Source organism: Debaryomyces hansenii, assembly GCF_000006445.2.
Source record: "Debaryomyces hansenii CBS767 chromosome A complete sequence".
In the NCBI taxonomy this organism is placed as follows: Eukaryota; Fungi; Ascomycota; class Pichiomycetes; order Serinales; family Debaryomycetaceae; genus Debaryomyces; species Debaryomyces hansenii.
In genome coordinates this window covers 940,954-961,823 of record NC_006046.2, presented here as the reverse complement: position 1 = coordinate 961,823, position 20,870 = coordinate 940,954, and the positions used below count along the sequence as shown (strand labels likewise).

Sequence of the window (20,870 nt, the reverse complement as noted above, 5' to 3'; positions counted from 1 at the left end):
CCGCTCTACACAAATTATTATCGAGGATTTTGAAGTAAGAATTTTATCATCTGTTTTACACTGTATCATAAGTAATGATTCATAACTTTTGGAATAATGTTTTATAGTGTATAGGCTGTATACATGCTTCTATCATATATTTATATAATTTAGTGTACCTAGTAGACTATTCATTATAAATATCTAAAGTCTCACAGTTTTAATTACCGTATTCCTATCTTCTGCGACCAATTCGAGTATTCCGTCTATCAACCTACAATCTATTTAGTACCGTTACAAAGAATAATGATAATTGGACTTGATAACTAATAATGTGTTCATGTCAAGCAATTTTAGGCTCGGAATGGTATTAAATTTATATTTCACTCACAAAACATGCTGCAAGCACAGTAACTAAAAAATTAAAACAAAATATTAAATATAACATTATATAGTAAAATTCGAATTACATATATCATATTAATATTTGTAAACTGGATAAAGAAATTAATAGTTATACTAAATCAAAACTATATGAAACCCCCATTCCGATCACACTATAACTAAATATTACAGATTCACTTTTGTCGATGTTGAAGACCTCCCTACTTCTAGCCAACGATAATGCGAAATAGTTCGCACCTTTGCCAACATGTGGTACCGACCGTGTACACAATCGACAAAGATCTCTGCCTGTCAAAGAGATACTTGACTACTCCGAGCTGGTTGATGATTCTCATCTGATGTTTTGATTTAATAGTATTATGAAGTCATGGGACTCTGAAAAACAGAACAATTTTACTTTTTTGTATGGGGTGAACATTTATCACCAGGCTGTAGAGTTTGATCTTGTATTTATATTTTCAGTAAAAATGGATAAAATATATGCTTCTTTAAAAATAGAATATGTCTCGAAGAAATAACGTTCTGATTATTTGTCTCAGTTAGGAGTAGACATCAGGGCCCTCCCAAGTCTTAAATTTTTATATGGGAGTGCGCTTAACTGCAGGGCTAGCGTCCCTGACAGCTCGCATACCTCAATTCGAGATGCATCAAGTTTGACGGTACCGATCGTAATATAATATTTTCCGATATCTTGAGAAAGAAAGAGAAACATATTCAAAAACATAAGAGCTGCATCAAAACAATAAAGAAAAGGTTCATGAAACATCAAATATCCATCATCTCCTTGAGTGTACTCGATCAACCTGTAAATAGATCTTACAAATATCGATACCGAACAGAAAAAAAGAACGATTAGTATAGAATTCCAATTATTGAATTTTGAGGGATAGCGTCTAGTTGTAGTTGCAATTTCACTTGGATACTTGGTGAGTTTGTAATAGAATACTAATCCCACTATGATAAACATACTGAAAGTAACTAATTGAACAATTAACCCTCCAACAACTATTTTCTTACCTGTACCTGGAGTACCACCAGCTAAAATACCAACACCAGCAAGTTGGGCAATAAAAGAAAGAGATAACATCACCTTAACAAATATTTTCGTCGAGTACTTTAATGAAATGATAGAATATTCTTGACCATGCATACGTTCAATTAGTCTTCCCAAAGACATGTATAATGTAGCAGCAAATAATACAGGTCCTAATAATAATAGGAACATTTGTATGATGTAGGGTCCAAATTTAGTTACATCCAAGCTTAAAAATACTCGAGCAATGTAACCAAGTGTTTCAAAAATCCCTCCTAGAAAAAACGGAAGAAAAATATACAATACACGTTTTCTAGTTGTGTCTTTTTGTAGAATAGCATTAAATATCTGAATAATTTGGAATATAGTTGCCAACCCAAAAAATGCACTGAATATTATTGCAGCTTCAAAAGATGGAGTATATGGATAAGCCCTCCAGGTATCTTTTGTAAAACCCCTCCATGAGCTAGTTGTTTGATTTTCTGCCATACTTAGTTTTGACACCTGTTAGACAATTTCTTTTAAAGTAAAATTGATTCACATTCAATTCTCTTTTCATTTGCATATATATAGATATATTAATAGCGGCTTTATCAAGAGAGCGGAGCGGAGCGGCGATAGGCAGATCGAAGAACAAAGCGAAGCTGTAAAAGAAGCCTTTATGACTTTTGTGTGCAGGCTCATCACTCTAAAAATACCTACATATATGAGCTACACAACTAATTCAAGCCTCTCTATTGGTAATCGTGTATAATATGATATCGCATTAAATCAACGAACAAAGTGATTATATATAGATCCACAAAGTACTGATCTGAAGGGTGTATATTGTGGATCTTTTTAAAAAGGGATGGTGGAGAGTTTCGATATGCAACCAAATTCTAATCTTGCATCTAATTTATAGAGATCATATAGGATTTACGTAAAAAACTAGATATTTGGTCTCCTCGATTTTCTATAATTAAAGACGTGCTTAGTGGTCTATCTTCAATATTATTTTTACTTGTTGTTCACATCGGGCCATACATCTTTAAGGGATCGAGCATAACGTACGATTGCAACTAAACATTTGCTTCTATTTGCTTTTTTAGTCAAAACTTGTAGTAAGATTGGCATCAAAAAAAAAATCATCGAATGAGAAGTCTTTATAAATTGTGTATCCATGGAGAGAATCAATGTCAATGTTAGCTATTGCGTCAGAACCTTGGGCCAACGAAAAGTTTTTATCAACAGAGGGTCCTTTCTTTCCAATCCTGGAAAAGCAATTTTGTGATGTAGTATCATTCAACTCTTCTCGGTATAGATCTAGTACCTTCCACAATCTATCAACTTGCATGTCATTCAATATGCACCTTTCTGATTCAGATAATCCCCGATTAATATCATTACTAACTGTGTCGTCAAGATTTGTATTTTTTAGCTGGGCAAGATTGGTCTGAGTTTTCATGCTAAGACAAACACTTAATAAACTTTCTAGATCACACAACTCAATTAACGAATATCTTAGAGCTGCGCTATTAGTAGTTGATTCATCTAGAATACTTATGACACCATCAAAAAGTATATTTGGTCCTTTCAGGAGAGATTTTACTCTCCACGAAAAGTAGTAGCGGCTACTCAAAGTTGAAATAAAATCGCCATTTGGAGTCTCAAAAGCTTTAAAAAGATGACGTAAATTATTTAAACGCTGAATATACGAATCATCTTGAACTGAACCAAGTGCCTCCTTGGCAAGTGAATTGTTTTTTACCAATCTTTGTGTGCAATTTAATCTAATTTGAAATTGAAATAGCACAGCTTCCATTCTATTAAAAACTTGAAGAATAGGTGTAACAGTCAATGCAAATGCTGATCCGAAATATGTATCAGCCATGTATAAAAATTCCTTAGAAACACCTGCCATTTCGCAGAAAATAATGGCGATCAGTTTCTTTAAGTAAAATAAACTCAAGTGAATGTTCTCCTTTTCCTCATAATACAAATAAAAGGCATAGTAAATATACAGCAACATTATCTTACAATACATGTACAATCGAAATTTTTGTATCTTCAAAGTTTTGCATTTGTATTTATTATCGATAATAAGATAATCATTGAAAGTTCCAAGGATATCTTGCACCAAAATCTCAAGATTAGATAAATATTTAGCTAAAATCGAAATATTCATATCCGACTTAACTTTGTATATCATTTCAAGGATCGTATGAACGACCATGATAACGGGATGTAGACTATTAATACTCGAAATAAGCGAGCGTTCTCTACCCTCATAAAAATTTGTTTGGGCATCTTGTGGAATAAATGGAGGCTTTGTATCAAAATCCTGTTCTGTTGTATAAATAGGGGTGCCATAAACTATTGAATCTTCAATGTCCGCAATTATTAAATAGTACCATAATCTTCGCTTTAACATCTTTGTTCCTTCATCCATTTTTTTTTCATAAATATACAGAAGACAATCTGGATCCCGATTCAAAATCAACGTCTTGGCCATCTGATATAAATTCCCAACACTAATCGCAGATTCAAATCTTCTAAATGTATCCTCCTCTGGAGCGTTTGTTCTATAAATCTGAATCATGGCCAATGCTTGAAAAACTTCCAAACTTGGTTTCTTAATCCATTCGAATTCGCTAATGCATAACTCAGCTACATTCAATGTTTCCAATGGGATAGGGTTGTTCAATAGGAATTTCATTTTAGGACAATCTCCTGTACCTTCTTTCGAGTTCAACCTAAATTCATTCATCTGCACATTATTACTAAACAAAGATAAATAACTTAATCTTAAAACGATTAATAAAGTTGCTGAAGTGGCTAGATCTTTTAAATTTTCCAACTTAATAATATCAATAATCTCGTGGAAATGGTTGTCAATATCACCACCAATGATTCCAGAAACGTCGGATTTAAAGCTTTGTTCATCTAATACTGGGAAAAATGGATACAAAGAATCAAAAAACCTATCAACAAGTAAACTAAGTATTTCTCTATTCGGTAAAGCGTGCTTTATTTGGTCCGATAAACAGCTATAATTACATAATTTCTCTCCTGAAAAAATGCATACTCCTAACTTAAGACTAAAGTTCGATATAGCATTCTTCATTTCCGCAGTATCAGCTATTGAAGGTTGTTTTTTTATCCTTTTAATGTAACTGGTACCGTAAAAATTACGTGACTTTTGTTCTAGTTCTTCATTTGGTGAACATAGAATTTGGTCCTTTGTACCTCCCGATGTTGATGTCTTCAGTGAATGCGCTAGTAAAAATTTCCTAGTCATGTTTCCACAGGGATCTTGTCTCAGAAGGACAAGAAAACGCAAAGGCCCAAGAGGAGAAACTTGCGCATTTACAATGCCATTAGAAGTCCCATGAAATGTAGCAAGAAAATTGATTATATGTTCGCCTTCTTCAACCGGGTTTGTCCCTATAAATAAAAATGAATTTGATGAGTCAGGAGTATATTTTGATGCTTTCAATTTGGTTAGAGAGCTATTTCGGTTTCCAATTTTAAATTTATCGCCTATGTGATTATTGGAGGCTTTATCACTGTGTAATGTGGCTATAGTTATCGAGGCCTCTAGCTCATTGATCTTGTTACTTAGTCTTTCAATTTTATGGTTCACTGATGATTCAAAGGGTACCGTTTGTTTCTCTATGTATTCTGTTGATTCAAAAGGACTCAACTTCTTTCTTTCCAGCACATCCTCTTTTTGACTGTCATAAGAACAAGTATCATCAATATTTAACTTAATACAGTTAGCACATGGAAGATTACGATCGCATCTCTTTTTCTTTTTATGACAATTATTACAAACTAGAACTGGCCGGCATCTTTTTCTTGTATTTACAGTGGACATATTATCATTTCTAAAGTCCGTAGTAGTGATAATTTGAAGGAAGTCTGAACCGTTTGCAAAAGAATTAATAAAGCCAGTGAAATTTTTAAAATATATTTTGATCGCACAATATGAATTAAATTGTTCTTTTCTAACAAAAATACTATGTCACTATAAATACATTAAAAATAAATTTACGATTTAGCTATATATCATTTATATTGTCATGGTTTCTTTAAAGCTTTATTATTTATGTATGAATTATTAGTAGAATAAGTAGTTCTTATGAACGATGGTTGTATTCAAATCCTCACTTCTATCGACATAAGGCAAATAGGTCTGAAAAATAAGACAATATTTTCCAATATCTTGTGACATGAACACAATCATATTGATGAACATGAGGGATGCATCTAAGCTATAGAGAAAAATTTCATGAGAGATTAAATATCCACGTTCACCCTGAACAGCTTCAATTAACCTGGATATACATCTGGTAAGTAGTAATGTGGAGCAGGCCAAAATTGCTATAAAAATTGAATTCCAATTATTAAATTGTGAAGGGATATTTCTCATAATCATGATGTACTCATTTGGATACTTAACAGCTCTATGGTAAAAGGTTAATGCAACAATCATGAAGAGGCCGAGGAAAAGTGTTTGTACAATTAACCCACTATTAATTATATACTGGCCGGTACGTATTGTTCCAGATGCTACAATAACACCACCAGCAAGTTGTACAAGAAAAGAAAATAGATCTCCTATGACAAATATCATTATTAAAAGTTTTATTGGCATGAAGGAAATCTTCTGACATTCCAAAAGTTCTACTAACAGTCCTAGCGACATATACAACGTAACAGCGTATAATGGCGAAGCGAATAATAAAAGAAGTTTTTGGGCAATATAAGGCCTAATATTTGTAATATCAAAACTTAAAACAACTCTAGCAGTATAGCCGAACGTTTCAAGTGATCCACCTAAAATAAATGGAACCATCATCCATAAGAAACGCTTATCTCTTTTATTAGTCTCATTCCTAGATAAGGCCTTGAGGACCTGATATATTAGGTATATGGTTGCTAGTCCAAATAATGCGACGAATACTATAGCAGCTTCAAAAGAAGGGGAATAAGGATAAGGTTTCCAATTACCCTTTGAATATCCATCAGTTTCTAACTCAGGCTGTTCCATTATATCTTAAATACTTTGAGGAGTACGAACAGAAAGCAATATTACAGTTGACAATTTGAATAATCTTAATTTTACTATTAGTCCTATGTTACTAATGTAACAATTAAACTCATAGTTTATTCATAAGAAGCTAAAATTAATTCAATTTAAACTAGGATTCAGTTAGTTCTTCGCCAAATGTAAGAAGGCAATGGGGCGGTGATAGCGGCGATAGCGGCGCATGTAGCGGTGCGGACTTCTGCCTAGATTTTATTATGAAAAGTAAATGCCATACAACAGTTTCTTGATCATTAGTAGTCTATAGTCCTTTTGTCATCCACAATTCACTCTGGGTGTCTATTCTTTTTGCCTCGTTGGTTTTTTTGCAGTCCCAAGTTTCTGAGCTTTGTTAATTCAATTCCCTAAATCCTCGTGCGAAAGAATTGCAACCTTTTCTTGATGCATATGCCACGCAATTCCGGGCTATTATTTGTCTGTAACAGACTCAATTATAGCCAGATGTACGTTATACGACCTGGTTATTCTTTGCTGATCCAGCGGAGGTGAAGAAATTGGTAGATTGCCAAATAGTTGTCCATACTACCTAGGTCACAGTAAAGTCGATCGAATGTTCCTAATTCTCGGGCAAAGTCACTGGGTACCATGTTCTCTGTTTATAGCATCACGAAATCAATAAGAATGGGGCGGAAATAACATATCCAAATCTGTTGTTCAAGAACAGTATGAAGTGTAGCAATCTCTTTGAATTCATCACTACGCATCTCGCTGAATTCTCTTTCCATTAATGCGTTGGTTATATAAACAGGCAGACATCAAAGCACATGGTTTATTCACACGAACACATTATTATTGGACGCTGGTCTCTTCAAAGAGGGCTTTCGCTCACCTCTTTTACATCCTTAGTAGGTGGATATCCAAAAAAGGATTGGTTATTGATATTCTGCACCCTAGCATGTAATTCTGCATTGACCCTCATACATTGACTATTAGGTTATAGTGACAGAATTACTGTCTTCACTAGAAAAGTACATGCATGATAATCAGATAGTTAGATATAGAACATATCGTTAGTCCCTTATTCATTGTCTGGTTAAAGCTGTACCTAGAATTGTTAAGTGTACGGAGATGCCCAAGCGTCAAAAGATTTTTATCTATGTATGCCTTCATACAAATCAATATGTCGTGTAGCTATAAATATATGCTTAAATATACTACTATACAGTTTATAGCTCGAGAGAACTAAATAATTCGTTTTCATTTTCGATTTCCAGGGTGGATTCTAACTTCATACCACGAGTTTTGGAGTATCGAGATGGCAGATGCAATACATAGGTGTCACTATTTTGTAGTGGAGGGCTATAGCTATCCAATATAGGCCCAGGAAAGCCTAAGCTTGTACCCTCTGTAGGACAAATCACGGAACAACCATTAAACCAACCAAATTGTGTAGAAGACACTAGTTTCCATCAACCACGATCCCCAGGTGTTGCTAGACCATTGCTACGTTATTGTACACACAGGCAATGACCGTGACTTAGCGTGAATCACGGTCAGTATTTATTCTGGGACTTTGTGAAGTGTGGCTCCATGTGGCCAAAAGTCACCATCCGTCGAGTCAATCGACCAAATAGTTCCTATTCAGTTCCCACAACACACCGACACCACCGAAACCAGCGTGGCTTCACTGGAAAACTGCCAATGACTGCAAGAACTTGTCTGTTTCCACAATAAAGTTATTATTGCTGATTTTCTCCTCCTCTTTGAAATCAACCGCACTCAAACTGTTAAACGTGATGTTTTTCAAGTAGTAGTTCGAGTACAACTCCCACAACACGTTTTGGAGGTTATCTATCGATGTGTCCGAGATAATCACAAACTTCAACCCCGTGGCCGACTCCAAGAAATGCGTTCTGTACTTCGACGTACTGAACGACTTCAACAAGTTGTTCATATCACCGTCTCCTAGCTTCGATGCCATATTTTTCAACGAATATAGCATCCCAAATAGCAACTTGGCCCCATCCGACTGATTATTCTTATTTATGGTGCCATTATCGTTTGCCTCGTGGGAATATTCTCGGTTGTAGATGCAATTGCAATGCCTATCAAAGATGAAAAATGAATGAATAGTCATCTTGGCTGAATAAAAAAAAAACTGTGTTCCACAAAAATAACCACTAAAGTATATATAGTGTGGATTTTACGTGCTTTATTGTATAACCACTATAATAATAGTGGTGATTCACCGAGAATTTTTTTATTTGAGTCATTTTCACAATCCGCTATACAAGTGAACCACAATTTTTCAGCTGCAAAATATAAATAGACAATAAGTCCCATGTTTTAAACATACTTCAGTTCATTCTTCAATCATTATTATTATATATTATTGAAGATATTTGTATAATTACCCTATACTAATACTTACTTACACTACATTATAATACATTATACTAGAGATGTTTCAAGATTATTGCATGGCACATGGAAATCCAGTCATAGCAGGATCACTTTACTGTTGTGATGAATGTCGTGATCAGGATATAGATAACAGTATCTACTTCGAGAGTCCAGTGGGATCTCCATTAAGCGTGGCTTCCGAGATGGAAGATCACTTATTGTACGAGTGCTGGTTTTGCCAGACTCACCACGAACCCAATGAGGCCTGCACCGGACATAATTATGCGATAGGCAACAATAGCGGTAACTACGACTTAATAAATGAAAGCCAACCTAGAAACACCATATTACCCAATTATGCATTGGAAATGCTTGGAAAAGGTGAGTCAGAAGAAAATACCGATAATTCTATCATAAATAGTAATGAATTGATACAATCGAACTATCGGAAATGGTTGGTCAATATGACTCCGAGATAGGACAAGATTTTGATCCTATGAGTTATTCATTTTTTTTTGCATCGGTTATTTTCGTCATTCGATATTGGGGGTTAGGTTTATACAGATACGGTCTTTGTTTGGTAAGACACTTACATATTAATTAATTTATTACGTTATGTTTGTTAGTTTATACAATGTTATATTATTACACTATTTTATATTATGCTATTGTACAGTAACTATTATTACAGAATGTAGATTGCACACAGTTGCAACCGATATCGTTCTATCGTGTGATTTTGATTATTTCTTTTTATACCTTGCCTTGATTCCTGCTGTTAAATCACGCAATTGCTGGAGCTTCCTAGGAATATTTTGTACATTTGGCTCGGTAAAAGGTTTTGCCTTAGGAGAACTGAACGGGGTGCTCTCCTGTAGAACCCCATTACCGAAGCCGGTCAATATTGACTCATTACCATTGTTCATGGTTGTGTTATTGCCAGTGGTGTTCAAATTTAAGAATGTAGAATTCATAGGGTATGCTAGGTTCGGAATCGTAATGTTGTTAGCAGTCATGAATGTGCTATTTGAGTTATTAGATGAATTGGTGAGCGAGGTGTTTGATCCTAGATGCTTAGATAAATATTGATATTTTTTACTCAATTTTGCCTTGTTCAAAGCTTCATTTTCCGCTGCTCTGAAAGTGTCGTCCGTGATGTTCTTTTTCTTTACAAGTGACTGGGGATGATTAGCATCCTTGACCTTAGTAATCCGTTCCTTCTTTCTGAGTCCCCTTTTAGTGAGTTCGCCTTTGAAGTTGGAACTACATTTTGAAAACGCATTAAGCAAAACTTCATTTATACTTGTTTCGTTTGCTGTCATGTCACATAAGGTTATATCGAAAACGCTTTCATTCTTAAGGTGTGTTGAGATATTCAATATATCGGACACTTCGTCTGAAGTTAATTTAGATTGTTCTATGTCCCAAAATACAACTAAAATCTGCATCTTATAATAACTATACTTGTTACCCAAACTTATAATCTTGTTAATCACATGCTGATCTCTCTTTAACTTATCTTGAATTGTACCAAATTTCGTAACTTGAGATTCATTGACAAAACCACACTCAAACAATACAAAAGATGTATTTGTAAAGAAATCTTTATTCAAGTAATCATTATTCGGTAAACTAGTAAAATTAATTACCAATTTGTTATTTGTAACAATGTTTTCATATATCAATTTTTCTTTATTTATTTTCAACGATAATTTAGTGTTTAACCATTTCGAATACGGCGATGACCAATCTTCGACTATTAGTAAGAATTTGAGTTCAATTTCTTTCATTTCGATGCTCATCTTCAAATTTCTGGAACAACGTTCAATGAACTGTTTTAAATCAATAGGCTTCCAGAGTTGCCTTATTTCATTTTGCTTTTCATCTATATAATCAACACTGACATCTCCATCCCATACGTGTCTTTTCTTACTCGACGAAGACGACGTCAACGATTTCAAGCTCGTACTGGAAGATTTTCTCTTTTTACTGAGATTGTTGAATGTAGTTTCATGTAATTCATCGATTTTTTTACGCTTCAACTCATGTTTTGTTTTGAGACTAGATCCTATTTTTATCAATTTTTTTATAGTTTTTAATTTAAGCGAAGTTCTTTGAAAACTGTCTGCTTTAACTTCCAATGTAGTTTTATAGATAATCTCCGACATAAATGCTTGATATAATTCATTACTTAATGATTTAATTACTTTAGTACGTTCTTGACAAGAATTTTCAGCTCTAATCAATTTGGGCAATAATCTATGAAGTTCGGAATTAATTGTATTTTGTAGAATTTCAAAATACACCTCGTTTAATGCACGAGGGAACTGCGGTGAATCAACAAGCCTTTTAGGCATAGGCTTGGAAGTTTTAATTGGTATTGGGGTAATTGAAGTAACAGGAGTTTCCGTTACCTTTGGAATTATAGGCTTAGTTATTGTCTTGGTTTCAATTATTTGTGGAGTATTATTTCCACCGAAATTAGGGGTGGTTCCTGATGAAATGTCCTTGTTAAATGCAAAAGAATTAGTGAATTTATTGTTAGATGATGGTAAAGCTTTTGAGCTCGCGGATGAGCCAAAAGTAAATGCAGACGGTGAAGGAGTTTGCTGTATCTGTTCAGGTTTAGTATTTGGGGCATTGAATACAAATGAAGGCTTAACGTTCATATCAGAGATTTGGTTATTATTCGTGCCAAACGAGATTTGAGGTGCTGCGAAATCCTTGGGCAACGGTTCAGTTTTCGCTTGAACATTAGAAGTTTGCAGAAACACAGGTTTGTTCACATTATTATTGTTTGACGACGAGCTTAAGAAATCGGTTAACGATAACGATTTTGGGTCTTTATCCATGCTAGCAAACTGATTATTGTTGGAAGCAGACCCGGTTAAATTGGGCTGAATAGGTTTCTTTGGTATTGGATCATTTACGTTTGGTAATTCAATAACTTTCAATTGTTCTGGTTGTTTAAGCCCCAAATTATACGGTGATTCACCACAGTTAATAAATGAAATTAAACTTTTGCCTTGGATATTCAAATCAATTTGAGTGGAATATGGCGGTGCTAGCTTAGGTTTTTCATGAACAGAATTCAACTTATACTTAGTTTCCAATTTATCTTTATTAAATAAATCTACCAACGCAATCCCATTATCGTATAATATGTCAATTTCATAATACTGCACAAATTTGATTAATTTCTCTAAAGAATCAAAACCTAAAAAGTTCTGTAACGATTCAGCCGAATAGGCTTTACCCCTGGTATGGTAACATCTAGACATCGACTTTAATGCATAGAATCTAATTTCATTGAATTGAGTTTCTAGTAAGCATGACATAAGAAATGGTGTCTCATGACTGTAAACAATTTTAAAAAATTCCAGGAATAAATTCAATGCTCCAATAGAATTATTATATCCTCTTTCAACTATATTATTTTGAGATACCATATTCCTAAACATTAACGCCAATTGGACTTGTCTATTCTCCAATATATCGCTAGGTAATTCTTGAATCTCTCGTTCTAATTCAGGGTCCCTTAAATGACTTAATAAATAATACGATCTAAACTCTGCTTCGTTAGGGGCCCTCCCCCCATGATTTCTGACATCTTGGTATATTTCAACCAATGTTTGTAATGCCTTATTAAATTGTTCCAATTCTTGTTGCTGTGAATATTCGACATCACTGCCAGCCATAATATGCAATGAAACTAAGTGAATCCTGACAATTCTTTCGTTACAATCAATTGCCTCAGGACCAAAGAAATTTTGATATGTGAAATCTTGTCTAATAGATCTTGTTCTATCCCAAACAAATGAGTGGGCCTCCGGTAATTGTGGTACGATATTTTCAATTAAATAATCTAGTGTCTGTTTTAATATATGCGGTGGTCTAACCTCAGAAGGTAATGGTGGAGGCTGGCCAGCAGCAGGCCTTGAAAAAGCTTTAATTGCTCTGGTCCTTGAAATTTTATTAGTATTGGGATCTTTTTCTAAAGCCTTAACGTTTTTCTCTAAAGCTCTTCTTACTCTTTCAAAAATCGGGCACATGTCCAAGCATGAACCTTGAAAGGAAATAGCATCAGTTAAATCTTTACTGATATTTTCTGCATCAACTAATCCTAAGGTCTCCATCTGTTTTCTTTCTGTTTCTCTCATTCTCTGAAACTCTTCATATAAACCTTGATAATCAGTACCGCTATTTTGCTCTTCCATCGAGAGCATCTTCGCCTGATTTTGCTTGTCCCATGCATCCTGTGAAAAAATGGGCGTTACTAATAACCGTGGTTGATGTAGAAGATACTTGGGAATAGGACGTGGTGATATGGTCTTGTGATTTCGTTGAAAACCAAACTGCTCTGGATTGAGAATCAAGCCACCAGTTGAATTAATCTCACCAGGCGTATATTGCTGAACCATATCTGGTTTTTGGCGAGGAATTACCTTCATCGGTATATCTAATGGATCAGATTGAGTCAAAGAGTTCGATTCTTGTTTATTTGAAGCTACTCTATTTCCTCCTTTCTTATTATGAATATATGCATTGTTTCTCTTTTTATCTTGGTTGCTACCCATTCTCTTGTTATTAGTATTATTATTTACATTACCATTATTATTGAATGGTCCGTTGGGTTTTGTATATTTCTTTTTGGTCATTATGTTGCCATTCCTCCTAGGATCTCCATATCCGTTGGCATGCTTCTGATTATTCCTAGGTGGATCCAGATTGGAGTTACTCATGTTTGAATTACCTCCAAACGCTGACATTTTTCAAATACGTTTTGAAATGACAGCAATTAAGATACAATCTAATCAGAGTATGAAGCACAATGAAACCCGTTGAATTCAATGACGAATGATAATATAAACTAGTACATATTTCAATGGACTGTTGAGATTTGGTAGCCATCAAAATTCAAGAGTTCGCACGACCCAATATTTACATCTATGATAGCTTACAACTACTATGCTCTACATAGAATGCAATCCTAGGTATTCTCAGTGGGTTATGAGGGAATAGCTTAGGACTGTCAATAATTTTTAATTCTCTTTGGGATCTTCTAATTTAGTATACCATAAATATCAGTCAATTGTATCCAAAGAAAGCTCTTAACCGTAGAAACCATCACAAGCTTGTTCATATCTACGTCAAAACCTTGAAATATAACAGGGGATAAAAATATAAATGTGAAATTTATTACATTGTGATTATATATAAGAAAATATTAAAGTGACTGTCTAGATGACGTTCTTGGCTAACAAGATTTCGGCAATCAATATACCAGCACCAGCAGCACCAATAATAGTGTTGTGAGATAAGACAACCATCTTGAAATCTAAAACAGGGTCTTCTCTAATTCTACCAACAGAAACTCCGTATCCGCTATCTCTATCTCTGTCCAATCTAGGTTGTGGTCTGTCGTCTTCTTCTAAAACGTGGATGGTTTGTTTTGGAGCCGAGTGACAACCCAACTTCGAGGCATCACAAACATAATCTCTCAAGGTTTGTTTGACTTGGTCAAGGGATGGTGGTGGTCTGTTGGCAAACTTCAAAGAGATACATTCGGTGTGTCCATCACTAACAGCAACACGATTACATTGAGCACTCACCTTAATGTCGTCATCAGACAAAATCTTGAATTCAGTTCCATCGTTATTAACACCTCCCAAAATTTTCTTCGTTTCCCATTCCATCTTCTCTTCTTCACCACTGATGTATGGAACAATGTTGTCCAACACGTCAATACCTGGAACACCTGGCGAGAATCCACCACCAGATATAGCCTGTAAAGTGGTGGTTGTCAATAATTCAATTGGACCGTAGGCATCAACCAAAGGCTTCAATGGAGCAACCAAACCGGCAGTAGAGCAGTTAGAAATACAGATGATAAATCCTGGCTTTTCCTTACCATCAGCCTTGGCAGCTTCAACCTTCTTTTCAACAATAGACAAATGTTCTGGATTCACAATTGGCACAACCAATGGCACATCAGCCTCTCTTCTGTAGTTTTTGGCGTTCGAAATAACGATCAAACCTGCTTCAACAAAGTCCTTTTCAATTTGCCCAGCAAAATCAGCATCCAATCCCGAGAACACAACATCACACTCGGAAAATGACCCTTCTGGCTTACATTCCTCAACCTTAACATTTTTGGCAATTTCTGGAAGCAATTCCGTCTGTTTCCATGTAACAGCGTCCTTATAGCTCTTTCCAGCTGAACGACCAGATGCACCTAATGCATGAATTTCAAATTCAGGATGGTTGGCTAAGAGTAAAATAAAACGTTGACCGACAGAACCAGTGGCTCCTAAAACACCTGCTTTCTTTAATGCCATATTTAGCTTACTTTTAATAGATACAAATACTTAAAGCTATTTGAAAAAAATCATAAGCGTCGATGAATCATCTTTTTTATCTCAAAGGTTATGAATCATCTCATTTTTTGGCGACAAAAGAAAAAAGCTGCGATTGCGAATCAGGCTAAAAGGTTTCTATAGCGAAATATACGACTTCTATTAGAATAAACCATGTTAGATGGCTGTTATATTGGATAAAAATGGTACTAACAAAAATTATTCCGGTAATTTAGGGTAGAGGTATATGTTGACTGGTGCTTTTTGGGGTTAACAAGCAAGGTCGTATTTTCAAAATTAGAGATATGTAGATATTGAATAGTACTGGATACTATTGAAAGAAACTGGATAGAAGGAGAGTATTCTCTTCACCTTCTATCAAGCTGTTTCTCTGTTTTGCTGTTTATAATCGGAGAAACTGCTGCAAAAGGTATGGGGCCAGAAGATGAAAAACTATGTCGTAATAATGTCGAGGATGTAGAAATGTCGCGTTCTTTTCTGATGAAAACGCGTGTAAAGCGTTGAAGCGCCATGAAGAGAAGGATGTTCGGCATTCAGTAAGGGCTATTTTAGGTAAATATATCAGTTGCAGTATGGTTAATACAGATTTTGAGAAGATTCACTTGAATCAGTCGAAAAATTACGGTCGTATGCGTATTGCGGACTCGGGGTTGGGTTGGAAAGCGTCTGTGACCAACAATGCATCAGCTAGCAATAACGCCCCATTTTTGTTGCCATCGGAAGAAATATTGGCATCGCAATGGTCTCGTGGATCTCGTGGATACGAGTTGAGAGTTCAAACAAAGAATAAGGGTGTGGTGATGTTGGATGGTTTTGATGTGGAAGACTTTGCCAACTTGAAGCAGGAATTACAGAGAAATTTCCAAGTGAACTTAGAGCACAAAGAACACTCGTTGAGAGGTTGGAATTGGGGGAAGACTGATTTGGCCAGAAATGAATTGGTTTTTCAAGTCAACAATAAGCCAGATTTTGAGATTCCGTACTCTGAGATCAGTAATTCCAATTTGACCGGTAAGAACGAAGTTGCCGTAGAATTCAACTTGGATGGTGCTAACAGCAAAGCGGGAGATGAAATGGTTGAAATGAGATTCTATATTCCAGGTACTTTGGAAAACGAAACTACTCCTGCTGTCAAAAACGAGGAGAACGGTGAAGTAAAGGAAGAAGAAACAGAAGAAATCAGCGCTGCCACCGTATTTTACGAACAGTTAAAGGACAAGGCTGATATTGGCCAGGTTGCTGGTGAAGCAATTGTATCTTTTAGTGATGTATTATTCTTGACACCTAGAGGTCGTTATGATATTGACATGTATCCTACGTCATTAAGATTGCGTGGTAAGACATATGATTACAAAATCCAATACAATCAAATTGAGAGAATTTTTTCACTTCCAAAACCTGACGAGGCTCACCATTTGCTTGTCATCCAAATTGACCCCCCATTGAGACAAGGTCAAACAAAATACCCTTTCTTGGTAATGCAATTTGCTAAGGAAGAAGAAATCGAGTTAGATTTGAATGTTTCTGAAGAAGAATACAACGATAAATATAAAGATAGATTGAAGAAAAGCTACGATTCCCAAACACATCTTGTCATGTCTCATTGTTTTAAGGGGTTGACTGAACGTAGATTGGTCGTTCCTGGGTCATTTCAATCAAGATTCTTACAGCCCGGTATTTCTTGTTCTTTAAAGGCCTCAGAAGGTTACTTATATCCATTGGATAGATGCTTTTTGTTTGTAACCAAGCCCACTGTCTATATTCCATTCTCCGAGATTAGTAGCATAACTATGTCTCGTACAGGCGCTGGTGGGGTTTCTACATCGCGTACATTTGACATGGATATTACCTTGAGAGGATCGAATCAGTCGCATAACTTCGGTAGTATTGAAAGGGAAGAACAAGAAACCATAGAAAACTATTGTTTACAGAAGGGTTTGAGAATTAAAAACGAAGAGAAATTAGCTAAAGCAATGTTGGCCAAGGCTATGAATGAAACTGCTGACGATGATGATGATGCAGATGTCGATATGGGTAGTGCTGGTGATGACGATGACGAAAGTGCCGATGATGACTTTAACTCTGGTTCTGATTCGGATGTTGCTGAAGAGTTTGATTCCGATGCATCTGTATCTGATGCCGAAATGAGCGACTCCAATCAAGAGCCACCTCAAAAGAAACCAAAAAATGAGTAAATACTTTGTATTGTAATATAATAAGTTTAAATTAAGTATAGTTATTGCCTCTGTAGACTAGACTTGAAGTGGGCGTTTATCAGCTGTTTTTGCAGCTTTTAGTTTATTGCCCAGAAAAAATATAAACCTGAAACAAATACCTGTTTAGCTTATTACATTCTTGCTCTTGTTGTCATATATGTTAGTCAATATAAAAATAGCTACTACCACTTACTATAATGGGCCTTTGACCAGCCTTCTCACTAAGATAATTTTAGATCTCTGCGTAACTGTAAAGCCCGATATTCCCAAGAACATATATTTTTCAGAATAAACTATACATAGCCAACCTAAGAAAGTACTTTGTATCATAGATTCTGACCCTATATGACAATATGAGTATAGGGAGACACGGTTAATCTACTTCCATCTTTTGGACTGTGATCTAAAGTAGTAATCTAATTAGATTAAACGCGGTTTTGTGTTACTTATCCAAATGAGGAAGTTTTGCAAGAAGCTTATTCTCCAGTTTAATTGCAAATTATATTTAAAGGAAATGATTCCAATTATGGCCAAAAGCCAGCATTAAAAGTTTGTTTCTTGTTATTATTATAGAACGAATATATAAAAATAAAAAGGCATCTTTTTGAAAACTTGTTATATTTTCTGAAGCGTTTCATAGTACTAGAAATTTTGTTAGTACCATATAAAAGTATAGATTACCAAACTTCCTCAAACATGAGCTTAATGATAGGAAAGAATATATCTGCATCAAGTTCAACAGCTCAGTTATTGAACAACATGGAATTCCAAGATTATTTGCTTTATGAGAGTTCTTCAGGAATTGATATGAAGGAAACAAGAGAGAATACCAAGAATGATTGTATAGGAATAGAAACAAAGAACCTAGTTCAGAATATTGAAGACATCCCGATCCCACAAAGGTCACCAAGAAGGCCTGTAAGGAAAAATATGAATTTAAATGGCAAACAAAATATTTTCGCCTCACCATGTTCTATGCTGGATAGTAGCTCATTTGAATACAGAAATGATGACTCGGAGAAATCCTCTAATGAATCCATTTTTTCTAATGATGGGGTCGTTGGAAATTACAATGATCAGTCTATCGTAGATGAGTTTGGTCTTGACCTCGAAGGAATTGATGATTTGGATATGTTTCTAAACGAAATTGATATTGATGAAAATGGACAATCAAATATAATCTTCCAAGTTGACGAAGTCATCAATATCGTTGCAATTCATTCCAAATGATCTCCGACCAATAGCGTACATTGATGCTAACTAATTCAATTTTGCATAATTATTACTTCTCCGCCGTCTCTTATTAACTTTCGAGCATTTCAAAAATTATATTATGATACCCTTTCAATAAACACATGTTTCTACTCCTCGTTGATATAGACATATGGATCCAATATATAATAACACTAGTCCATATTGTAGTTATCTGCAAAATTAGTGAAATCCTGTTGTCTGGTGTATGGATGTACATTACCTAATTATGTCCCCCAAAAAAAAAAAGCTACCCTATAATTATACTGAACCGGGGTCTTCTTCTGACATCAATAATATACGTATAAACATAAGGCTTGCTTTTTATATAGATTCAAATATCTAGAGACTATCACAGCGACATATCGTACTTGTTTATTGTTGAATTAACAGAAAAACGAAGCCATTAAGAATGTCAAGTGAAGGTGGTGGATCTACCCCATTAGGTACGATCATTTATTCAGCGGTGAAGCCCATCTTCAAGATCTACTTTATTATTGCATTAGGCTTCTTACTTGCAAAGAGGAACATTTTAACTGTTACGACATGTCGGGACATTTCTGATTGTATTGTAACAGCGATCATGCCGTGTTTAATTTTTAATAACGTTGTCACAAATTTGAAAAGTTCAGACATAAAGAATTTGGGTGTAATTTTTTTCACAGGAACGTTGTTGTTTATTATTGGTGTTGGGTTATCAATTTTAAATAAGATTTTAACAAAATCACCAAAGAGATGGCTTGGAGGACTACTTTCAGTCGGATTATTCCCAAATATATCTGATTTACCAATTGCATATTTACAAACATTATCTAATGGAGGGGAGATTTTTTCTCAGAAAGACGGAGATAAAGGGGTTGCATACGTCTGTATTTTCTTAGCAGCACAGGTGTTTTATCAATTTAGTTTAGGACTCTACCGTTTAATTGAATGGGACTTTCGGGAGGAGTTATTAAAGGAAGAGCGAGAGGAAGAAAAAAACATAGAATCGCATACGAATACTATTAATAATGATTCTGTTCAAGAGCAGAGAGATTGTAATGAAGATGCAATTGATGACACCTCAATAACTTCTTCATTCTCTTCTAATTCAATTCACAAAAATAATAAAGAAATAAGTCAAACAAGGAGACAATCTACATCACGCCTACATCCAGATGATGTAAATGATCAGCATAATGAATTTTTAAGACATTATGAATTACAAGCTTTACAATCAAATCCAAGATCTACAATTTCGTCTGGTTCAGAAACATCACCATCGCATGTACTGTCTAGGAGAGGATCGAACCAAGGATCAATATCGACCAATTACTACTCACTCCATTTGCAGCCTTCCATAATTAGTGGATTAAGACGTCATAAATCAGAAGACATTAGCGACGTTATAAATGAATATTCAGAATATGAAGAATGGAAAAACCAGGAAATACGAAGAATTGCTAGTAACGAAACCGGTGCCTCGACGAATTTGACGGTACCTACTAACAATGGACATGATGAGGAGCGGAGCAAATTGGCGAAACTTAAAATGCTTCTGATCGAAACCCTCAAGAACTTTGCTGCTCCTAACTCTGCTTCGTTAATCATATCGATAGCCATAGCCATGGCTCCCCCATTGAAAGCCCTTTTTGTTCCCAGTAATTTCGATATACCTGATGCTCCCGATAGTCAACCTCCGTTGTCGTTTGTCATGGATATCGCCAGCTATATCGGTGCAGCATCTGTGCCTCTAGGGTTGCTTTTGTTGGGGGCCACAATTTCGAGATTGCAGGTCAAAAAAATGCCCAAGGGTTTCTGGAAAACCGCGGTTGCAGTTACTGTCTCGCGATTAATCATATTACCAATAATAGGCGTGGGCTTAACTACAGGTTTCTATAAAGGTGGTTGGTACGGTGACGACAAATTGATTCGTTTTGTCAGTGTCTTGGAGTTTGGTCTCCCAAGTGCAACTGCTTTAGTTTATTTCACTGCCTTCTACACTGATCCAAACTCAGATGACCACCTACAAATGGATTGTTTAGCTGTTTGTTTGATTTTCCAGTATGCAATTTTATTCATTACTTTGCCATTTTTAGTGAGTTTTACGCTAAAAGTTTCTTTGGGATTTTAAGTGTGAATACCCACTGAACAACACAACACTATTATCATTATATTACATATTAGTACTTGCA

The 20,870-nt window shown here is 35.3% G+C and overlaps 11 protein-coding genes across 11 annotated transcripts; 4 read left to right on the top strand and 7 right to left on the bottom strand. All coding sequences in view use genetic code 12, as the record gives it.

Annotated features, from left to right (window-relative positions):
• Window positions 1-919: 919 nt before the first annotated feature.
• On the bottom strand, window positions 920-1,906 carry DEHA2D11550g (DEHA2D11550p; the record flags this gene model as incomplete). Its single annotated transcript, XM_458969.1, has 1 exon — window positions 920-1,906. The coding sequence occupies one exon, from the start codon at window positions 1,904-1,906 to the stop codon at window positions 920-922; it is 987 nt and encodes a 328-aa protein (XP_458969.2).
• Window positions 1,907-2,504: 598 nt separating this feature from the next.
• On the bottom strand, window positions 2,505-5,276 carry DEHA2D11528g (DEHA2D11528p; the record flags this gene model as incomplete). Its single annotated transcript, XM_458968.1, has 1 exon — window positions 2,505-5,276. One exon carries the CDS (start codon window positions 5,274-5,276, stop codon window positions 2,505-2,507), a length of 2,772 nt encoding a protein of 923 aa, XP_458968.2.
• A 243-nt stretch (window positions 5,277-5,519) lies between these two features.
• DEHA2D11506g (DEHA2D11506p) lies at window positions 5,520-6,452 on the bottom strand (the record flags this gene model as incomplete). Its single annotated transcript, XM_458967.1, has 1 exon — window positions 5,520-6,452. One exon carries the CDS (start codon window positions 6,450-6,452, stop codon window positions 5,520-5,522), a length of 933 nt encoding a protein of 310 aa, XP_458967.2.
• Window positions 6,453-7,105: 653 nt separating this feature from the next.
• DEHA2D11484g (DEHA2D11484p) lies at window positions 7,106-7,234 on the bottom strand (the record flags this gene model as incomplete). The annotated part of the gene is made up of 1 exon (XM_458966.1): window positions 7,106-7,234. The coding sequence occupies one exon, from the start codon at window positions 7,232-7,234 to the stop codon at window positions 7,106-7,108; it is 129 nt and encodes a 42-aa protein (XP_458966.1).
• Window positions 7,235-8,133: 899 nt separating this feature from the next.
• DEHA2D11462g (DEHA2D11462p) lies at window positions 8,134-8,586 on the bottom strand (the record flags this gene model as incomplete). Its single annotated transcript, XM_458965.1, has 1 exon — window positions 8,134-8,586. The coding sequence occupies one exon, from the start codon at window positions 8,584-8,586 to the stop codon at window positions 8,134-8,136; it is 453 nt and encodes a 150-aa protein (XP_458965.1).
• Window positions 8,587-8,911: 325 nt separating this feature from the next.
• Window positions 8,912-9,331, top strand: DEHA2D11440g (DEHA2D11440p; the record flags this gene model as incomplete). Its single annotated transcript, XM_458964.1, has 1 exon — window positions 8,912-9,331. The coding sequence occupies one exon, from the start codon at window positions 8,912-8,914 to the stop codon at window positions 9,329-9,331; it is 420 nt and encodes a 139-aa protein (XP_458964.1).
• Window positions 9,332-9,595: 264 nt separating this feature from the next.
• On the bottom strand, window positions 9,596-13,621 carry DEHA2D11418g (DEHA2D11418p; the record flags this gene model as incomplete). The annotated part of the gene is made up of 1 exon (XM_002770255.1): window positions 9,596-13,621. One exon carries the CDS (start codon window positions 13,619-13,621, stop codon window positions 9,596-9,598), a length of 4,026 nt encoding a protein of 1,341 aa, XP_002770301.1.
• Window positions 13,622-14,092: 471 nt separating this feature from the next.
• DEHA2D11396g (DEHA2D11396p) lies at window positions 14,093-15,190 on the bottom strand (the record flags this gene model as incomplete). The annotated part of the gene is made up of 1 exon (XM_458961.1): window positions 14,093-15,190. One exon carries the CDS (start codon window positions 15,188-15,190, stop codon window positions 14,093-14,095), a length of 1,098 nt encoding a protein of 365 aa, XP_458961.1.
• Window positions 15,191-15,801: 611 nt separating this feature from the next.
• Window positions 15,802-17,424, top strand: DEHA2D11374g (DEHA2D11374p; the record flags this gene model as incomplete). Its single annotated transcript, XM_458960.1, has 1 exon — window positions 15,802-17,424. One exon carries the CDS (start codon window positions 15,802-15,804, stop codon window positions 17,422-17,424), a length of 1,623 nt encoding a protein of 540 aa, XP_458960.1.
• A 717-nt stretch (window positions 17,425-18,141) lies between these two features.
• DEHA2D11352g (DEHA2D11352p) lies at window positions 18,142-18,675 on the top strand (the record flags this gene model as incomplete). The annotated part of the gene is made up of 1 exon (XM_002770254.1): window positions 18,142-18,675. The coding sequence occupies one exon, from the start codon at window positions 18,142-18,144 to the stop codon at window positions 18,673-18,675; it is 534 nt and encodes a 177-aa protein (XP_002770300.1).
• A 433-nt stretch (window positions 18,676-19,108) lies between these two features.
• DEHA2D11330g (DEHA2D11330p) lies at window positions 19,109-20,809 on the top strand (the record flags this gene model as incomplete). The annotated part of the gene is made up of 1 exon (XM_458958.1): window positions 19,109-20,809. One exon carries the CDS (start codon window positions 19,109-19,111, stop codon window positions 20,807-20,809), a length of 1,701 nt encoding a protein of 566 aa, XP_458958.2.
• Window positions 20,810-20,870: the final 61 nt, after the last annotated feature.